Source organism: Rhinichthys klamathensis, unplaced genomic scaffold (assembly GCF_029890125.1).
Source record: "Rhinichthys klamathensis goyatoka isolate OS25496 unplaced genomic scaffold, OSU_Roscu_1.1 h1tg000198l_1, whole genome shotgun sequence".
NCBI classification, from domain to species: Eukaryota; Metazoa; Chordata; class Actinopteri; order Cypriniformes; family Leuciscidae; genus Rhinichthys; species Rhinichthys klamathensis.
In genome coordinates, this window is record NW_026606724.1 from 568,555 (window position 1) to 589,084 (window position 20,530).

Consider the following 20,530-nt stretch of genomic DNA (forward strand, 5'->3'; position numbering starts at 1 on the left):
CTGATGTCAGGTGTAAAGGGCCGGCGGAGAGAGAAACCGACACCATGGACACCTTTGTGGATTCTTCCTGGTACTATTTCAGATACACAGACCCTCACAACACGCTGAGGTAAGCACCGCATCAGATGCTCTGTGTCCCGCCAGGTGTTTGTGCAGAGAGACGCTGAAACAGCAAAACTCAGAATGGAAGACCATCTGTCTCTGCTAGTTCAGGTCAACGACGAGGATTTTAAAATGCATCTTCATAAACACATAATGAAACGGCACCAGCACACACACACACTCTGTTCTGAAGACTTCATAGGTAGGATTAGTGCATCATAAACGGTAGCACTTTACAGTTCATTATTAGTTAACTACCTTAGTTAACATGAACAATATTTCTTCAGCATTTATTAATGTTAGTTATTTTTAATTTTAACATTTACTAGTGTGTTATTAAAATCAAATGTTGTATTTGTTAACATGAACAAACAATGAACAGCTGTATTTTTAGTAACTAACATTAACACAGATTAATAAATACTGTAACAAATGTATTGCTCATTGTTAGTTCATGTTCGTTAATGCATTAACTAATGTTAACTAATAAACCTTATTGCAAAGTGTTACCTCATAGACTTCTGATAAATGAAAATAAAGTTTTTTTTTTTGCCATTTTACCAAGTCTTGATGTTGTTTTTGGGCTTTACTAGAATGTGTTTTCATGCTTGAATGTTCAAAACACATTATTTCCTTGTTTGTATATTCATTGTTTAATGTCCTCTCTATGAAGCCCCGCCTTCTGAAAGCACACTGTGCTCTGATTGGTCGGCTGGATCAGTGTGTTGTGATTGGTCGAGCGCTTCGAGTGTGTTTGGGAAATGTCCCGCCCCTTTCCATAACTGCCAGTTTAACACACTACTAACTAACTCAACCAGGCCCCGCCCCTTTATTCTGCGTATTAATTATTTAAATGAGGAATATTGTGACGTGTTCGTTCCCGGAAGAAACTCGAGACTACAGTAGAGGCGTTTCAGGAGTTCAGAAACACTGACACTGATATAGAGAAGAACTGTGTGTGTTTGCAGAGCTTCCTCATGCTCAAACAGCAACATCACACACATCTCCTCTTTAAGATTATTAATACATTAACTAACGGGAACTAACAATGAACAGCAATTTTTTTTTTACAGCATTTATTAACCTTTGTACATGTTAGTCAACTAATGCTGTACAAGTTTTGTTCATTGTTAGTTCATGTTAACTAATGTGAATATTACCACTATTTTTTTTAAAGCCCACTGTTTTGATTGGGTAACAGCTTTGCATATGAAATAAGTATTATATGTGGAACACTTTTTGTAAACTTAAGTTCTTATTATATTACAGCCATCAAGATGAACTAATTGTGAAAAGTGTTTTATCGCATTACATTTAGACGCATAAAGGCTTCAGTCTTTTGACTCACGAATGCGACACGGTTTCTACACTAATTATTTTACTAAAAAATGTATAATTCATCATATTAAATATAATTACAAAAATCTAAACCCAGTATGCACTTCTGTAATAATTAATGATATCAATTACATGTATTTTTTAAAATTATTATATCTGTATGATATTTAATTAGTGTATTACAGAGATTTGCATTTCCAGTGTTTTTTGATGCACTTTTAGACTTTTTTTCTCTATTGAGTGTAATCTACACAATTTATAAATGAAACAATAGCCTTTTATTCACTGTTCTTTCCTTTATTTAGGACCGAATGCGTTTACCTATGACATTTTTTTGGATTAATCATGATTAAATATACATAAGCCAATTGACATCCCTAATTAAAATATTTTCATGTTTAAGAGTGGCCTATTTAATTATGTGATTTTCTTTCAGATAACCTGTAAAAGCTGTTTTTTAGTCAGTGGAATCACTGTTGTTTATTAGTCCTTCTGTTAGTAATACAACTTGCATTGTCACAGTCACTGTAACTCATTTCGAATGAAAGTAAATGCATGTGAATTCCTTCCAGAGCCCTTTATCGTCCTGTACTGTGTGTGTATCTGTTGTGTTAAATGTACGGTTAGTTCAGAGCTGCTAATACAGTGTGACGTGTTTGTTTATCACAGTTTATTTAAGTGTGCTTATTGTTGTGTTTTAACTCGCATTCTCTCCTGTTGAATGTGTTATTGGAGTGTCGTGAATGTGATGTCTGTGTAAAGCAGTGTTTCAGTGAGCGTTCGCTCCGGCTGGTGTGTGTGTGTCTGTGTGTCAGTGACTCCTAGTGGCCGCTCAGTGTTGAGGTGTTCCTCTCGTCTCGCAGGCCTTTCGAGCGTTCCCGAGCGGATCACTGGATGCCTGTGGATGTGTACATCGGAGGGAAGGAGCACGCCGTCATGCACCTGTACTACGCACGCTTCCTCAGCCACTTCTGCAGAGACCAGGGCATGGTTTCACACAGGTGCAACACACACACACACAGTCATGGCCAGTCTTGGAATATTGACATCTTCACCCTTTATTCAAATATGAATGTTAAAAATTTTGTAAGCATATTGTGTAGTTGTGCTTGGAGTCGATTGTTTTATTTGTGATAACATTTATTTATAGAGCACATTTAAACACGATATAGATTGATCCAAAGTACTAAGCAGGTCTACACAATAAAAACAACAATTACAGGTTTTCAAAAGCCAAAGAATAAAAATTTGATTTAAGAGTGGATTTAAAAGCACACTTTGATTTGTAGCTACACCGTTTCACAGTTAAGAGCAAGTGATAAGATGATTTAAGTGCCCTAACAGGACAGTATTGCACAAGAAGATCACTAATATACATTGTTGCACGGCCAGACAACGCCTTATATACAAACATAAGGATTTAAACAGGGAAGCCATTGGTCCCTCTTTTAAGAGCCAGTCAAAAGTCTCACGGCCGCATTTTGAACAACTTGCAATCGTGATAATGAAGATTGAGGGAGACCAGAATAAAGAGAGTTACGATAATCGGTAACACTTTACACTAAGGTTCATTAGCTAACTACCTTAGTTAACATGAACTAAGAATGAACAATCCTTTTTCAGCATTTATTAATCTTAGTTAATATTAATTTCAACATTTATTAATGCGTTTTTAAAATCAAAGGTTGTATGTGTTAACATTAGTTAATGCACTGTGAACTAACATGAACAAACAATGAACAGCTGTATTTTTATTAACTAACATTAACAAAGATTATTAGATACTGTAACACATGTATTGCTCATTGTTAGTTCATGTTAGTAAATACATCAACTAATGTTAACTAATAAACCTTATTGTAAAGTGTTTTGTGAACCTTAGTGTTACCCAATAAACTAATCGTGATGTTACAAGTGCATGAATCACAACTTAACACTTTACTTGAAGGGGTGTGCATAAGACTGACATGACACCTTCATAATCATGACATGACACATGAATATGAAGGAGGGTTTATGCATGTTTATGACAACTGTCATTAAGTGTCATTCGCTCAATTATGACATTTTTAATGCAAATATGACATTGTTTGAGATGTCTTTGTTATGACACCTTGACATAAACCAACACATCATAAATTGTCATAAATATGTCATAATCATGACATAGCAGATTAATTATCAAACGTGAGAAAGCACTTAGCTTTATGGGTTCACATTACATTAAACTGTGGTTGGTTTTGACATTGGCTGTCATAAGGCCGTTATAACCGTGTCATGAATATTTTTCTTGACCTCAACTACAGTGGAACAAATTGAATTTGTCATTAAAATGTTATAATGGCCTCATGACAGCCAATGTCAAAACCAACCACAGTTTAATGTAATGTTAACCCATAAAGATAAGTGGTTTCTTAAGTTTGACGATTAATCTGCTGTCATGTTTATGACAGGTTGTGTTGTCTTAGTAATGTCAAGTTGTCATAAAGACATCTCAAAAAATGTCATATTTGCATTAAAACTGTCATAATTGAGCGAATGACACTTAATGACAGTTGTCATAAACATGCATAAAACCTCCTTCATATTCATGACATGTGTCATGTCATGATTATGAAGGTGTCTTATGCACACCCCTTCAAGTTAAGTGTTACCGAAGATTCTTCAACTTTGCAATAGATCTTAAATGGAAAACACTTCCTCTAATAACAGCACTAATTTATTTGTCAAAAAATAGTCAAGAGTCAAAGATCACTCCAAGGTTTTTGGTTTGTTTGCGTACACTGGTTGAAAACAGGACCTAACTGGGCTTCCAGAGCGGGGGAGGAGTTTACAGCACAAACTAGTATTAAAACCTCTGTTTTATCCTCAATTAGCTGCAGAAAATGATTTGTCATCCTCATCCACCTCTTTATATCATTTACGCATTTCAATTACACATCGAATGAAACAGTGGTGTCAAGCCTTACTGAAAGGTAAAACTGAGAATCGTCTGCATAACAGTTTCATATAATGCTGTATTTCTGAAAAATGTGGGCCAAGTGAAGCATATAAAGGGAAAACCTCAAAGGTCCCAAAATGGATCCCTGGGGCACACCACACAATTTCCTAAATTTACAGAAAATGTCTTAATTTAAGAAGCAAACCATTGTAATACAGTGCTTTTGACACCTACCATACATTCTAGCTGTTCAAGATGAGTGTTATGGTATCAAATGCAGCACTCAGGTCCAACAAAACCAGCCCAACACAAGAGCCTGAATCCAGAGCAAGAAACATGTCATGTGTAACCCTCAACTGATCTGAATCAGTTCTATGTAATGATCTAACCAGATTGAAACATGTTCAAAATATTAAAAGAATCCAAATAAGACTGAAACTGAAAATACTACTTTCTCCAAAAGAAGTTTAGAGATTGGTCGATAGTTACTGCACATTTCCGGATCAAGTTGAGGTCTTTTCAATGGAGGTTGCATGTTTAAAACAAGCTGGAACAACACCTTTGGCTAAAGAGTTGTTTACTTTAGCTGTTAACGAGCCGGAATAATATATCTAACTTAGAACCAGAACACTTCATAGTAGATATTATATCAGCTAACTGAATTGAAGAATGTTAGACCGACAACTCATAGGGGAAGGCAGTCGCACAGGACATGATTTAGAGGACACAATGGAGCTTCCAATATCACTGATTTTTTGAGTGAAATGTTTTTAAAAAATCTCCACAAAGGTCTAAAGAGGCCTCAGATAAAATATTCATAGTCGGGTTTAGAAGAGAATCAGTCGTATCTAACAGGACGTCTGGTCTCTTCGCGTTGCCAGTAATTAATTGAGAAAAGAAATTAGATTCTGCTTTCCTTACTGCCGTTTGATAGTTGGACAGGCTCGATTTTAAAATGTCAAATGAGACCCGAATCTGATCTTTTTTTTCCAATTTCGCTCTGCTTTTCGAGCACGGGCGACATCATTTAACCACGGCTGGCCAGCGACCTTCATCTTTTTAGGCTTAAGCTCAGCAACAGCGTCCAGAGATATAGAGGATGCTTTGTAAAATTCCTCAACTAAGCATTCAACAAATTTGCAGTTTGAGAGAGAGAGAGAGAGAGAGAGAGAGAGAGAGAGAGAGAGAGAGAGAGAGAGAGAGAGAGAGAGAGAGAGAGAGAGAGAGAGAGAGAGAGAGAGAGAGAGAGAGAGAGAGAGAGAGAGAGAGAGAGAGAGAGAGAGAGAGAGAGAGAGAGAGAGAGAGAGAGAGAGATGAAGGCGGAGAGCAAGTAGATGACGGGGAAAAGCACTCCGATTCAAACAAAACTGGATAATGGTCAGACACGCATGCATTAATAACCTCCAGATTTGAGATCGAAAAACCAGTGTGTGACCCAGATTGTGAGTTGGACCACATACAGATTGTACAATGTTCAGAGAACATATTCTTTGACCAACGGCTTCGAAGGGCAGCAAAGATGAAAGTTAAAGAAATACTTCACTTAACCCTCTGGGGTTGTTCGTTTAACAGTCACACTTGGGGTGTTCGGGACCCAAAGGGCAGGATTCATATTTTTTAAAAAAAATCATACATTTTTTTTTTACTTGTTTTTTATAATATTTTTTCTTTTCTTTTTTGGTGTTTTGAGATAATTTCAAAAATAAAAATGATTTATAATTAATATTAATGCAATAATTATGACGCATTTTTTCCCCATTGAATATAATAGAATTTTTTTAATTTAATTTTTTTTATAAAGCTGCATTTCATTTTAGAGTCAAGCCTAGGCCTCATGAAAGCAATTTTTTAAATGAGATGGATGCCATCTGGTGGACACACTGAGCATTTTAAAAATTCAAAACCCATATGTAATCTGAATTTATTAGTGTGTATGTGTATGAAAGTGTGTTTGTGTGTGTGTGTGTGTGTGTGTGTGGATGTGTCTGTTTTGCACTCTTGATGTTTTATAGATTCACCCCTTCACTGTTGTGTGCTTTTTCTGGATCGTGGCTGATTTGTAGATTGTACGCACAAAAAAACTCTTTATTTTCACATTTTTGCCAATTTCCCATTCATTTCCTATGCGGGTCCCGAAGGTCCTGAGTGTGACTATTTTTTTTACAACCACTTAGACTATTCAAATCCTGTCCCCAATTTTTTTGGGTGTTCATATACCAAGTACCAACAAAGTCACCAAATTTTGGACCATTCCGATAAAGCTATGATTTAAAAAAAAAAAAAATTTTAAATGCTTCGGGTCCATTTGGGCCGAACAACCCCAGAGGGTTAAAAATGAAAATTTGGTCATTTACTCACCCAAAGTTGTTTCAAACCTGTATGAATATCTTTCTTCTGCTGAACACAAACGAAGACATAAAAAAATAAAAAATATGTCTGTAACCAAACAGTTGATGGACACCATTGACTTAGTATTATTATAGTATAGTATTTTTTTCCTACTATGGAAGTCAATGGGGTACATCAACTGTTAGATAAAACAACATTTAGATAAACAAAGAAATTCACATTTTTAAGTGAGCTATTCCTTTAAAGTGCCCACGGATCAATAGTCTTTCAGCCTGAGTCACCAGATTAGAGAGAAAATCAGAAAATGTATGAATAAAATCCTTTTAGTGGGTCTGTAGCACAGGGACTTTAAATCAACCTTCAATAACTGGACTTCAGAACTATAAAAGGTGTCCATAGACACAGTCGTGCATTTAAAACAGTTTTTAAACCGTTCCACTCCCTGTCCAGAGGCCGTGGAGAAAAGCACAGTCGGGGAGCAATCTCCACAAGAGGCTTATTTTTTTTACAAGAGCTATTTATTTTTTAACGTGCGAAGATTTCGGACGCGAATTTCGGACTCAGTGTGCAAGGGCCTTAAGGAGTGACATATAAAGTCGTTTAAAATAAAAGATTCATTCGATATTGATCTTGCATTCATGAGGCCATCTTAACTGTAGACGGACAGACTGAGCAAACGAATGTCGACTCTCCGACACCATTAGACCCGATGGAAGAGCGGCGATGTGATGATAACGCAATTAAATTGTGTGGAGATAACTTTTGGCCAGGCTGTCATACAAAGAAATAATGAACAAATGCAAAAAACAAAAGAGAACCAATGAAATATTAATTAGTCAATGATGTATTATTTTTCCTGTCAGGTTTTTACCTTTTTTTTTTCTATGCATTTTTTGCACAGTAAAATCAAACCTGTTGCTGTAGTTTGGCTTTTTTTTTTTTTTTTTGCCAAATAATTGAGTCAGATAAATACCTTAACCAAGTTTAGTGTTTTGTTCTTCCCTCATATTTAAAATATTGAATGAAATATGTTCCTTTAATCGAACTTGTAGGCTCATTAAAAACAAACATCACCTCCAGGCATCATTTTTGGCCACTTCTGTTACAAATACATCATGAATGCACGGTAGACACTTTCAATTTAACTTTCATAATATGACATATAATGATGTTTTTACACTCACATGAGATCCGCCAATAGCAAACCACAACCATCCAAATCAATTCCTCATGGACAAAACCAAGTACTACATTTGTTCTTGAAGCGTTTGACTCAGATATTCGTCACAGTAGGGAAGAAAAGACGATCACAACTTCTGTTTCACGCAGAGAACTAGCAGTTAGCCAAGGTCAAATCAGACATACTTTTGGGATACAAATTAGACCAATCTGTAACTGACTTAAAAACATTATGTAACAAATAACATTAAAAAATTTCACTTGACCACTGATTTTAGGCATTGTGACTTGATTTGGTAACACTTTACAATAAGGTCCTATTAGTTAACATTAGTGAATGCATTAATAAACTAACTAGCAATGAGCAATACATTTGTTACAGTATTTATTAATCTATAAATACAACTTTTCATTGTTAGTTCATGTCATCTCAGGCCATTTAGATAATATTAGCAGATGTTTATTTAAATAATGTATTAGGAAATGTTAAAATAAATGAATATTTGTAAATTCTTCAGTAGTTTTTTTCATTGTTAGTTAATGCAGTTAATGAAACATTGTAAATTGAAACCCTTCATTTAATTATGAAAAGTTACTTTGGCATAATTGCCCTTAGTTATGACATTTAAATGAGATGTGGTTTCTTGGTGAAGAAATTACTAGATTTTAAGGAAAGCAAATCTTTTTTCTATACTATGATAGTAAGAATACAATGTTAATGTTTATTAACCCTTATTAAAAAGGAACATTTATTAAAGGGAATAGTTGGAAACATTTTACAACGAGGTCTCCTTTATTAACATGAATTAATGCATTAACTAACATAAACTAACAATGAGCAATACATTAAACAGCAATGTTTAATGTTAGTTAATAAAAATGTTCATGTTAGTTCACACGGCATTAAATAATGATAACAGATACTTTTGATCTTAAGAACGTATTATTAAATGTAGAAATTGACCACCTATCTAATATTAATAAATGCTGTAGTATTGTTCATTCTTAGTTCATCTTAACTATTGCAGTTGACTAATGTCAACAAATGAGATCGTATTATAGTGTTATCAAATATCATCTAAAAAGGATAATTCTGTGATCATTCACTGACCAATAAATGAATAATCTTGTAAGCTGTTATTTTTTTCTTGTGGAACATGAAAAGTAGACAGTTCATATAGTGACCACCAGCTTTTAAGCTAAAAAAAAAAAAAAAAGCTTTAAAAATTTCAATAAAAACTCATTCAAGTAGTCCAAGTTTTATTGATTTTTTTTTTTTTTTTTTTTTTTTTTTTTAACCCCTTCTGAATGAAGGTTTCTGTGATGACTAGTTCACATGTTGTATGGAATAGTTTCTAAATATGATACTTCTATGGTGTTTTCTTTCCTTTTTGATGCTTTGACAGATTAAATAATTACAAATAACAGAATACAGGTTTGACTTGAGGATCAGAGTAAAGAAATGCTTTACCCGAAAATGAAAATGTCGTGTAAGATTTTTGAGGAAAACATTCCCGGATTTTTCTCCATCTTTACGAATGATCAACGTAGATCATTTTTGACTGTCCAAAATCCATATTTAAGGTGCTTCGACTCCACTAAAGACCCTTTTCGGTCGGCTGGGCTCGTATGAAGCCCTCTGAAGCTGCACAAACATGGATTTTGGTCTACGTTTGATCATCATTCACCATTCATAGATGGAGAAACATCCTGGAATGTTTTCCTCAAGAATCTCAAGCTCTGTGATTGTTTAGTTCATCTGTCAGATTGGGTGTCCATGAATGAATGTCCATTCTCTTCCTTCTTTCAGGGAGCCCTTCAGAAAACTGCTGGTTCAGGGTCTCATAAAGGGCCAGACGTTCAGCGTGGCAGAGACCGGCCAGTACCTGCAGAAAGAAGACATTGATTTCACAGGTGTGTGTGTGTGTGAGAGATCCAGACTGATCCAGAGTCAGTCCAATATAAAGCCCTCCTCGCCAATGAAAGCTCAGCAGAACCTCATCCTCTACACACACTCGCTCTTCAACTCGTCCATCAGACTACACTCCCCACTGACCACAGCTGCAGCCCCACAACTACTGTTAAAGAAACACACACACATCTAAAAGACACTCATGATCAATCACTAAAAGCAAGTTTTGACCTCCAGAATAAACTCCAATGTTACTCGACCCTCAATAGAACCACTAAATTGGCCAGTTATCTATTTATCAAACATTTTAAAGAAAGACAAATCCTCTCCAAATACAGATTAAGTGACCATGATCTAGATCAGTGGTTCTCAAAGTGGGGTCCGCGGACCCCTGGTGGTCCGTGAACTATAGCCAGGGGGTCCGCGAAATAATTTATAACAGCCTACCGTTTTTCCCGACTATAAGTCATCTTTTCTTTAGCATCTAAAAACTTGCTATTTATTCCAAAGTGACTTATATAATGCATTTAATGTCAAATAATAAAAAAGTAGGCTCTTAAAGGTTTATATAGATAGATATTCTATCTATATTTCTTATGTCTGTGCGTCAAGTATTCGCTGTATTTTGGTCGATTTTTGGGCACGTGCGCCAGAAAGGAGACAGAGACGGCAGAACGCGCATCCTGTTGTGTTCTTTATTTTTAAAAGGCATGACATTTTGTAGTCATTTTTAATAAAATGACAATATACACAAATAAAAAATAGACACTTTGCCGTTTTGAATGATGTACTCTTATCTGTATGACCACACCACTGCTGAGGAAAAATCCAAGTGTTCGCGCCGGCGTCTCATGTGCGCGCACAATATGTCAGTTCTAGCACTGCTAATTTGACATCAAAACCTGTTCATTATCAAAATAAAATACTCACCGAACTTATAAAAAGTTCTGCTTAATTTAATTTGTCTGTTGTACACTATGAAGGCAGAGACGGTCAATCATATACTGTCGACTTGCTGTTGTTCCAATCTCATTTCTCCAAATGTGAAGATGCTGATACGTGTAGGCCTATATTGGGACTGAAGCATGAAGCTTTCTTTACATAAATAGTTAAGCTTCCAAATGTTAGGCTACATCGCAAATATGGAAACTTTGGACCGAATGAGAGATGCACGAGCCCAACGTCTGCAGTTTCAGTTTCGATTCAACTTAATTCGTTTAGACTTGATGTTTTAAATAAATGTTGTCTGTATACTATTATTATTTGTATTATTATCTATTAATAGTATTATTTTTCATTCTTGTTTTGTTCTGAATACCATTAATTTAAGGATTTGCTGTGGAGTGAGGGGAAGTAGGCCTACTACGCCTCAAGAACGCAACAAAGTATTACACACTCAGGTCCAACTTATTTTCTGGAGAATACAGTAAATTATAAATTTGTGCATAGGGACAGGGTCGTATACCCACAATTGAGGTCCCTGAGGTCCGGGCCTCTGTAATTTTTCTATGTGTATAATGAAAGTTGTGAAATAATTGCCTAATATTAACTCTACTTTGGTGCTGCAAGGATATTAAACATTGCGATGATAACTGACCTTCTCATCTGAGCGGTTTCAGCAGACTAACAGCGCTCGTCAATGTCAATGTTTGAGTCGGAGATTAAATCAAAGTAGGCGGGTTTATGTTCACAGAAGCTGCAAGCCGAGCGCGAATTTCCGCATGACGCTTCAGTTATTCGGTCATAAAGTGCGAGATGAGATGTAAATCGCTAAACTAAACAGCTGTTTTAGATAGAAGTTTTAAACAAACGACAGAAACAATCAGTTTGCAAAGTATCAACCGGGAAAGGAAATATAGGGGATAGCGGGGCACAACGTAAATCCCAGTTGTGCAAGTGGGTCATGTTGTCACACTGCGTTACAATGAATATGTTTTGAACTATGTTGTATAGCTGTGTGTTCGTTGTCAAACTCAAAAATTAGTTTATTTTTAATTGTTTTAAAATGCCATTATTTTATATGAAAAAGTTAATAATTGTATTTTATTGAGAAAATATTTTTGTTTGTCTTGTATATTTGTTTGATTAGATCAGATAACATTTTAATCTGTCATATGGTCATGTTACAATGTGCCCCACCTATGGGACATGTTGTCACATTGCACTTCCATTCTTTCTGGGTATATCAAGAAAAAAGTACAATTTTTGGCCTTAAAAACACCTTAAAATGCACGTGTAGATCAAGAAAATCTAAAATTCCTCGGGGGGGCATGCCCCCGAACCCCCCTAGCAAGTTCACTTTTGGGACCTCAGTATGCTATTTAGAAATTCCTGCATATGACCCTGGGTGGAGACTATTTGTGTCAAAATATTTCATTAACCACTCCCACATTAACTTTAGGCTCAGTCACTGTTATAAATATGAGGGGGTCCTTGGAAATGTTTTTCCCCTGTAAGGGGTCCCTGGCTCCAAAATGTTTGAGAACCCCTGATCTAGATAGAGAGAGGAAGACATAGACAGACATGGACAGAGAGAGAGCAGAGGATCTGTAGACACTGATCTACAACACACACATAGAGGATGAGGAACACTTTCTGCTCTTCTGTCCCAAATATACCAGTATAAGAGACACTTTTCTGCCCAGATTTGAAACCCTGATCCCATCATTCTTCTGAAGTTGAATTGAGAGAGAGAGAGAGAGAGAGAGAAGAGAGAGAGAGAGAGAGAGAGAGAGAGAGAGAGAGAGAGAGAGAGAGAGAGAGAGAGAGAGAGAGAGAGAGAGAGAGAGAGAGAGAGAGAGGATATAAATGAAGTATTGCCATCAATGCTGGTGTTTGTGTTGGGTTCTTGAAATCTGCTGTTGGAAAACTGTTGGAGTTTCTTTTGGCTCTTAATTGGATTCTGCAACTGTTTAGGAGGAAACTGCATATGAATCTGATTATAAAGAAGAATATATGTGACCCGTGCTGGCAAAAGGAGTCTGAATGAAACTTGTTTTCACAAAAATGAGTGCATTAAGCCCTCGTGTAGCGATCCCAATGCTCCAAATAGCAATTAAACATCTAAAAGTATCTTTGTTTGTAAGTTTTCTAAGAGGAGTCCCTTTCCTTTGTTAATGTAAAACTCTTACTCGCGCTGACTGACAGATCAGATGCGTGCGCACAAAGAATATACACACATACTGTACACAGAATTACAGTATTTCAAAATATCTGTCTTGGCGAGTATTCACTCAAACATGATCGGTTATGTCATAAGTGAATGTTTAGTTAACTGGGAAAACATCTGATGTGTAACATTATATTAGATCCGGGCGGTACAGTAGGTCTTAATATATAGGCTGTCTGTTTCTTTAATATGAATCAAACAATTGTGGTATCATGGAAAAACAGTTGAATATGTATTTTTCTGATAGATATTTGGTTTTGACCTTGTGTGTGCCAGATTTGGTGGAATCACCAGGGATTTTAAGGTACTGTACAGTTGCTAGGTGATTTGTTTTTTTGGGAACCTTCAGAAAACTTTAACTCGATTTTTCTCAAAATGGACTTTGCTGTCTCATTTTTTTGACTGATTCAAACAAATCATACATTATTGTGAAGGTTTTTGTAATAGAGAATGTGAAAATAAACAAATTTTTGAAAATTTGCTCATTTTGACAGCACGGATCATATATAGTTTCGCATATACTAACTATGGGAAATGGGAATGGAAGCCTTTCTTCCGTTAAAAGAAGGAATTGCCTTATTGGTAAAGACTCAAACCTTGAAGCATCCTGAAAAACAGCAGGTAACTTTGTTTACTAGTGGACTGATAGAAATATGTGCACTCCGACTCCTAGAAACTGCATTAAGCAAGCAAATCAGCGTGAAGTGTAAAACTGTCAGACAGCTTGTGCCATTTCAGTGTGTAACACGGATGCGACGCTACATTTCTCACTCTCTTCGTGTGATGCTTTCTGTGGATACTGGATCTAAAATGGTAATTTGTTGTTGCCAGGCAACAGGGTAAACAGACTTGCTCTTGCATCTAAATTGGCTCCCAAAAACGGCTGTAATTTCTGCGATCTTAGCGACGACGGTTTTATAATGCGTGTGTGTGTAAACAGTGTAGAGGAGAACCGCTTATTACGGTAAACACAGCTGTGTCTCTTCCTGAGGGTTCAAACATGCCAGATCACACCAAAGACCCTGTGTACAGTGTCCCATCACAGGTGCGAGCGCTTCACACAGGTGTAAACGGGGGCTTTCAGAGCGACTGCTTAAAAGTCTGCGGTCTGTAGGATTTTTTTAAAAAAAAATTATGAAATCTCTTCTGCTCACCAAGGCTGCATTTATTTGATTAAAATTACAGTAATTTATTTCTTTGATCAAAGCTGTATTTTCAGCATCATTACTCCAGTCTTCAGTGTCACATGATCCTTCAGAAATCACTCTAATATGATGATTTGATGCTCAAGAAACATTTATGATTATTATCAATGAAGCTGCTTATTTTTTTGTGGAAACCATGATAAAAAAAAAACAACAACTCAGAATTATTTGATGAATAGTCAGTTCATTTATTTGAAACAGAAATGTTTTGTAATATTATGGGCCCTATTTTGAGGATCTAAGCACATGGTCTAAAGCGCGCGGCGCAAGTGCACTTATGGTGTGTCCGAATGAATTATGTAAATGAGGAATATTGTGACGTGTTCGTTCCCGGAAGAAACTCGAGACTACAGTAGAGGCGTTTCAGGAGTTCAGAAACACTGACACTGATATAGAGAAGAACTCTTTTTCATGCTCAAACAGCAACATCACACACTGAAGAAAGTTGAACATGTAAAAAAGCATCATAGGAAAATTTAATAGAACAGTAATCATGAAATCAGAGACCCTTCCCTTAAAATCCAATGGAGAGGCATTTTAGATGTTACTTCCAGCTGTAAACAGAGATGTTTCTCATGGCAAACGTTAACAGCAGCTGTGATCCGGGTGGAGATGATCTGACACACACACACACACACTCTCTCTCTCTGTGGTAGGTTCAGAGCCCGTTCAGAGGGGCACCGGGAGCCGACTGCAGGTCACATGGGAGAAGATGAGTAAATCTAAACACAACGGGCTGGACCCGCAGGAGGTGCTGCACCAGTACGGCCTCGACACCACGCGCCTCTACCTCCTGTACGCCGCGCCGCCCGAGCAGGACATCCTGTGGGACGTCAAGAGTGGGTGCACACACTGCTGCTCATATCATTACAATGGTTTTTATTTATTTATGGATAATATAATGGTAATTTCCCTAATTCCAGAAGTTTTAAGAAATTGAATGTTCTTCAGTGTTCACACTCACAGTGAACGGCTTTTTCAGTCCTTTGTGATTATGGATTTATCATTATTATTATTTCATTCAATTATTTAACTTGTTGACTCAGAAATAGCCATTTCTAACTGGTCAAATATTTTGACATAACCATAAAAATGTATAGCGGTACTCATTATTGAAATTCCTGTTGCTTTTTTAGGATTTCATTAATTTCCATGACTACATATTTTTAATTATATTATATTTTTAACTGATTAAATGTTGTTGTTGTTATTATTATTATTAATATTATTGGCCCAATAAAATATTTTAAAGCTTGGCATGAATCCAAAAATCTATAACTTTTTTATAATTCCTTATAATTTTCAAATATACACATATTTTTTTTATTTCCATGACATTTCCAGGTCTAGAAATCACACTTTAAAAAAATTCTCAACAGAAAAAGACCGATGTTCGAATTAAAAATGAATTAAAATAAGAAATATCATGTCATCTTGATTTTAATGCTTGTTTTAAATCATTTCTATATATTTTATTATGCTATATTGAATGATATTGAATTTTGTGTCCCCCTCACAGGTGTTTGAGAGCCACTGTTTTTAAAACTTTTTAAAATTAATTTTGATTTTATAGATTTTATAACATTTGAGAGACTTGAGAGGAGTAAATGCATCCTGTGTGAACGGCCATATCCCTAATCCATCCATCCAGAACACGGACAGCACCTCCATCCCAGCATGCTGTTCTGCTTTAACATCATGCTTTACTGTGTGTGTGTGTGTGTGTGTGTGTGTGTGTGTGTGTAGCTGATGCCATCCCAGGGGTGTTGAGATGGCAGGCCCGTCTGTGGGGTTTGGTCACCAAACTGAGAACGGCCCGCGAGGGTCAAGAGACGCCTGACCCGTCCGTCCTGAACAAGAGAGAGCGCTCCGAGGCCAGGAAGATCTGGGAGAACAAGAACTACGCCATCTCACAGGTGAAGACACTGCAGAGACGACACTCGTGTTCACACGTCATCATCTCCTGGAGCCTGTTGCACCCGAATACACATTTGACCTGCTTGTAGAGTAAATGAGCATTTAGAACTACATCTCTAGATATAGTTGACACCACATATAATCTTACAGAGCAATGGTTTAAATAAATTAGTAAGTAATATAAGAAAATTTGGTAACGCTTCCTTTTACAGTCCTGTTACCCATGTACATACTATGTAATTATTATAGTAATTACAATTACTGGGTAATAACTAGGTACTAACCCTGAACCTACCCCTAACCCATGTACTTACCTTATATAAGCCAGTACTTTCTAGGTAAGTACACGTAAGTACTGTACTGTAAAAGGAAGCGTTACCGAAAGCTTTATATTCAGGATGCAGAGCTACTTTGAATGGTATTCAGTGGAAACGATGCATTTTGCCCCAGAATGGTGTAGTTACAGCATCTACCAGCAGCGTCATGCTAACTAGCCAAACCCTCACCTTTAAAGGGACAGTTCACCCAAAAATGAAAATTACCCCATGATTTACTCACCCTCAAACCTTCCTAGGTGCATATGACTCTTCTTTCAGACGAATTAAATTATTAAATTGAGATATATAAAAAAAATATCCTGGCTCTTCCAAGCTTTATAATGGCAGTGAATGGCCGTTTATGTTTTTGAAGACCATCAAAGCGCATTTATCCATGATAAAACTAAATCCACACGGCTCTGGGGGGTTAATAAAGGCCTTCTGAAGCGAAGCATTTGTGTTTAAACTTTATCATATTTAACATAGTTAAAACTTTATCATATTTAAAACTTCATCATCTAAAATAACTAGCTTCGTACGCAGTGGTTTACGGCGAAAGTGAAACACTTGACCCGACGCATGACGTAATGACGAACACGGAAGCGCAGAGGAAGGAGCAAAACAAAACACCGGTCACGAACATAGACAGTAAAAGAAATGGACACAGCGACCCCATTGATTTCAACGGAGAAAATTGAAGCCCGTTAAAAGCTGATCGCCAGGCGTACTGCGCAGGCTCAAACTGAGCCTGTCACATGAGCCACCTGTAAGTCTTCTAGTAGCTGTGCCGAGTGAAATCTGAATAATTCCCTTCCGAATCTCACAGAGACGGAGAGAGTGAGTATTAGCTGTCCATGAGCAGCAGCAGAATCAGCTTTATGACTCTCTATGGGCTTCTCCCTCGACTTTATCGGACTTTATACCTCCACGTCCCCCGAGTGACTGCGAGCTTCTCCTCCTGTCTATACGGTAATTTCTCTACTGTACGACGGAGAGTCGATTTGTCATATATGACGCAATCGTTAGCCTATTTTTACAAAAACTGCTTCTATGGGGCCATAACGTAAGATACAAGGTAATGGAGCCTTTTATACATTGTCGTGTTTCTTCAGAAATAAATAATGGACAAATGGAGTCTTTAAACGCCTCAGATGTAAAGTTATTCGCTGTCAAAGTGACGCCAAAATGAATGGGAGTCAATGGAGTGCTAACAGCAGGAGATGGTCTGCTAGCCGATGGCGGCTCCCAAGGGAAGCTTCAGTTTCCGGCGGATGGATTACCCCCTTGGTCACGAATTAGAGTCTAAAAGGAGATTTTTACAGAGAAATGTGTGAGGAGCTTGAGTTTGCTGCCCAGCGCTGTGTGTTTGAACCGCTTACGCTACTCCTACATCTACGTCACACATCGTCATGTGTTATTCTTTCGCCGTAAATCGATGCGTACGGCCGTCCGCCGGAAGATAGTTATTTTAGTTGATAAAGTTTTAAATATGGATATTTTTCTTACACAAACTCATCGCTTCAGAAGGCCTTTATTAACCCGCCAGAGCCGTGTGGAGCACTTTTATCACGAATGGATGCACTTTGATGGACTTCAAAACAGAAACATCCATTCACTGCCATTATAAAGCTTGGAAAAGCCAGGACATTTTTTAATATAACTCAATTTAATAATTGAATTCGTCTGAAAGAACATAGCCATACGCACCTAGGAAGGCTTGAGGGTGAGTAAATAATGGGGTAATATTCATTTTTGGGTGAACTGTCCCTTTAACTAGGGGCCTGTCCAAATACCCACACTTGCAGTCTCGGCCACTTGAACAGGAAGTGCTGAAGTCTGTTCCCATGTCTTAAAAATGACAAAGCACTAAACGTACACTAAACACACACTATATAGAATAGCGTATCCCATCATGCATCATGTTCTGGAACTCGTGTGTCCCGAAATCGCATGATGTCGAGGAAAACATTCCACTGTAAGTTAAATTAATTAGATATAACATATAATCTGGTAGTAAAATATAAAGTGTTGCACATTTTATTTGTGCAAATGTATTTTGTACAACATTTGCCACTGCTTTTAATAACTAAATTAGAAGCACCGCAGTTTTGAATTGGTGTCTTCTGTAGCATAGGGGCTACTGAACAGACACGTACAAGTCTATTTTAAAATGCAAAGAAATCAAAATAAAGCTCTGAAAACACATGCATTTTTTGCAACACGACAAATGCATGTGTTTTCAGAGCTTTATTTTGATTTGATATATTGCATCGGGTAATCAAACGTTCTACACACACTTGCAGTCTTCATGCCTGCTTAAACACTTGGGCCAAATACAGCAAACACGTCATGTAAGTAGACAAGTGGTCAAGTGCAAAGACTGCCAGAGTGTGTGTCTGGACAGACCCGAGTGTTTAGGAGAGAGTGAGTAATGTGTTGCACTCTTTGGCCATTAGGGGTCACTACAGCTCCCTCTGTTTCTGCTCCATTCTGCTTAGTTTAGATATGCTTGGGTTGAAACTGATTCTTGAAAGTACCAATATTTCATGCATTCTGTTAATTTAAACTTCATGTGTAAAAATGACAAAAATACTCTTTCAAGTCATCTTCATTTATATAGCGCTTTTAACAATGGAGATTGTTTCAAAGCAGCTTTACAGAGATAAACATAAAATTTAAGGTAACAGAGATTGGTTTGGCTTTATAGCGGTTCTTGATTCACTTCCGTCGAAATGATCATTTGTTATTAAATTAGCGATACCGTTCTCTCGAAACAGACTTTAAACTGAACCTGTGATAAACGCTGATGGCGTTCACATGCGCATTAAGAACTGATTCTATAGTTACCGGTATGTGCGTTTGAATATATGTGTGCAGGTTTGTAATTCCCTACAAAACCATGCCTGAACAAACTACTTGTCTTGCCTATACATTTTGATACAGAATTTTATTTTATCACTTCGGGGTTGGTACGTGAACCAAAATTTCCACAACGCTTTCCTGCCAAAGCAGAATGTACTGTACGGTAACATCTGCACACGGTAGACAATAAAAAATAAAGGCAGCAACTAAACTTAGGTGCAATTATTATGTAAAATCAAATTGGCTGTGCAAGTCATTTCACCTCCGCCTTTAAAATCTTGTCTAGTTGAATCTCGTATTAATAACAAAAATTTCTTAAAGGTGCTATATGTATTTTTTAGCGGCCTCTATCTGTGATGTTTCAGATTGCAACCAATTTTTACAAGAGCGCTCGTGCTCGAACACAAGAGCGCTCATGCATACACGCGGCCACACTGAGACTTTCAACACACTGGAGAAAGCATCACACAACATGCTGGAAACTCATGTAAACTCCCACTGCAACGTTACAATAATAGGCTACTTTTATCAGCTTGACGTTGAACTAGTGCTCCATGCTCGTACCATGATAACGTTACATTTGTGGTGTTATCTAGCATAAGGCATTTCACTAACTATTCAGACTGATCTCATGAAATGGCGTATGTATGACACGCCAATTCGTATTTCCATTTTTGGCGTGCTATCAACACGCATAATCGCTTTTCAGCGTGTTTATCAACGCCGTTGACTTAACGTTACATTACTGTATATATATGACCTACCCCAACTGGGGTTAATACTATTTATGAGTCTTCCCCTACCATCCTAGGAAAAAAAATATTGCTCCACAGATGTAGATATGAATTTTGCCTTGTTTCGCTCGGACATTTAACGGCGTACACATACACGCAGAATCACTCGGACGTTTAACGGCGTAGACATACACGCAAAAGATGATGGTTCGTTTCGGCGTGGACATACACACGGATAGCTCAAAATGCGTATAGATAACACGCCACTTGACTTGAAAGTGGCGTGTATGTTTACGCAAAGTCATGATGTCATGTTGAACTATTCGTGTATCTTTCACAATCAGCAATGTCAACATAGATGAATGTATAATATGATAACGAAAACGGCTAGTGAACTAGACTGAACAATTTCAGTGTAACAGTAAGATCGTAGGAAGTGACATTACTGTACTGAACAACTATATGATAGTGGGATGAGTGACGTTAGACAGTAGATCTAGTACAT

General features: G+C 37.1%; 1 protein-coding gene across 2 annotated transcripts in view; it reads left to right on the top strand.

Moving 5' to 3' along the window:
• lars2 (leucyl-tRNA synthetase 2, mitochondrial) overlaps window positions 1-20,530 on the top strand; it is a 135,428-nt gene that overhangs the window by 95,789 nt on the left and 19,109 nt on the right. For both annotated transcript variants that reach the window (XM_056263113.1, XM_056263112.1), the window contains exons 13-17: window positions 11-109; window positions 2,304-2,441; window positions 9,720-9,823; window positions 14,852-15,034; window positions 15,942-16,111. In XM_056263113.1, the coding sequence (XP_056119088.1) occupies window positions 11-109; window positions 2,304-2,441; window positions 9,720-9,823; window positions 14,852-15,034; window positions 15,942-16,111 (694 nt within the window). The remainder of the gene's footprint in view (window positions 1-10; window positions 110-2,303; window positions 2,442-9,719; window positions 9,824-14,851; window positions 15,035-15,941; window positions 16,112-20,530) is intronic.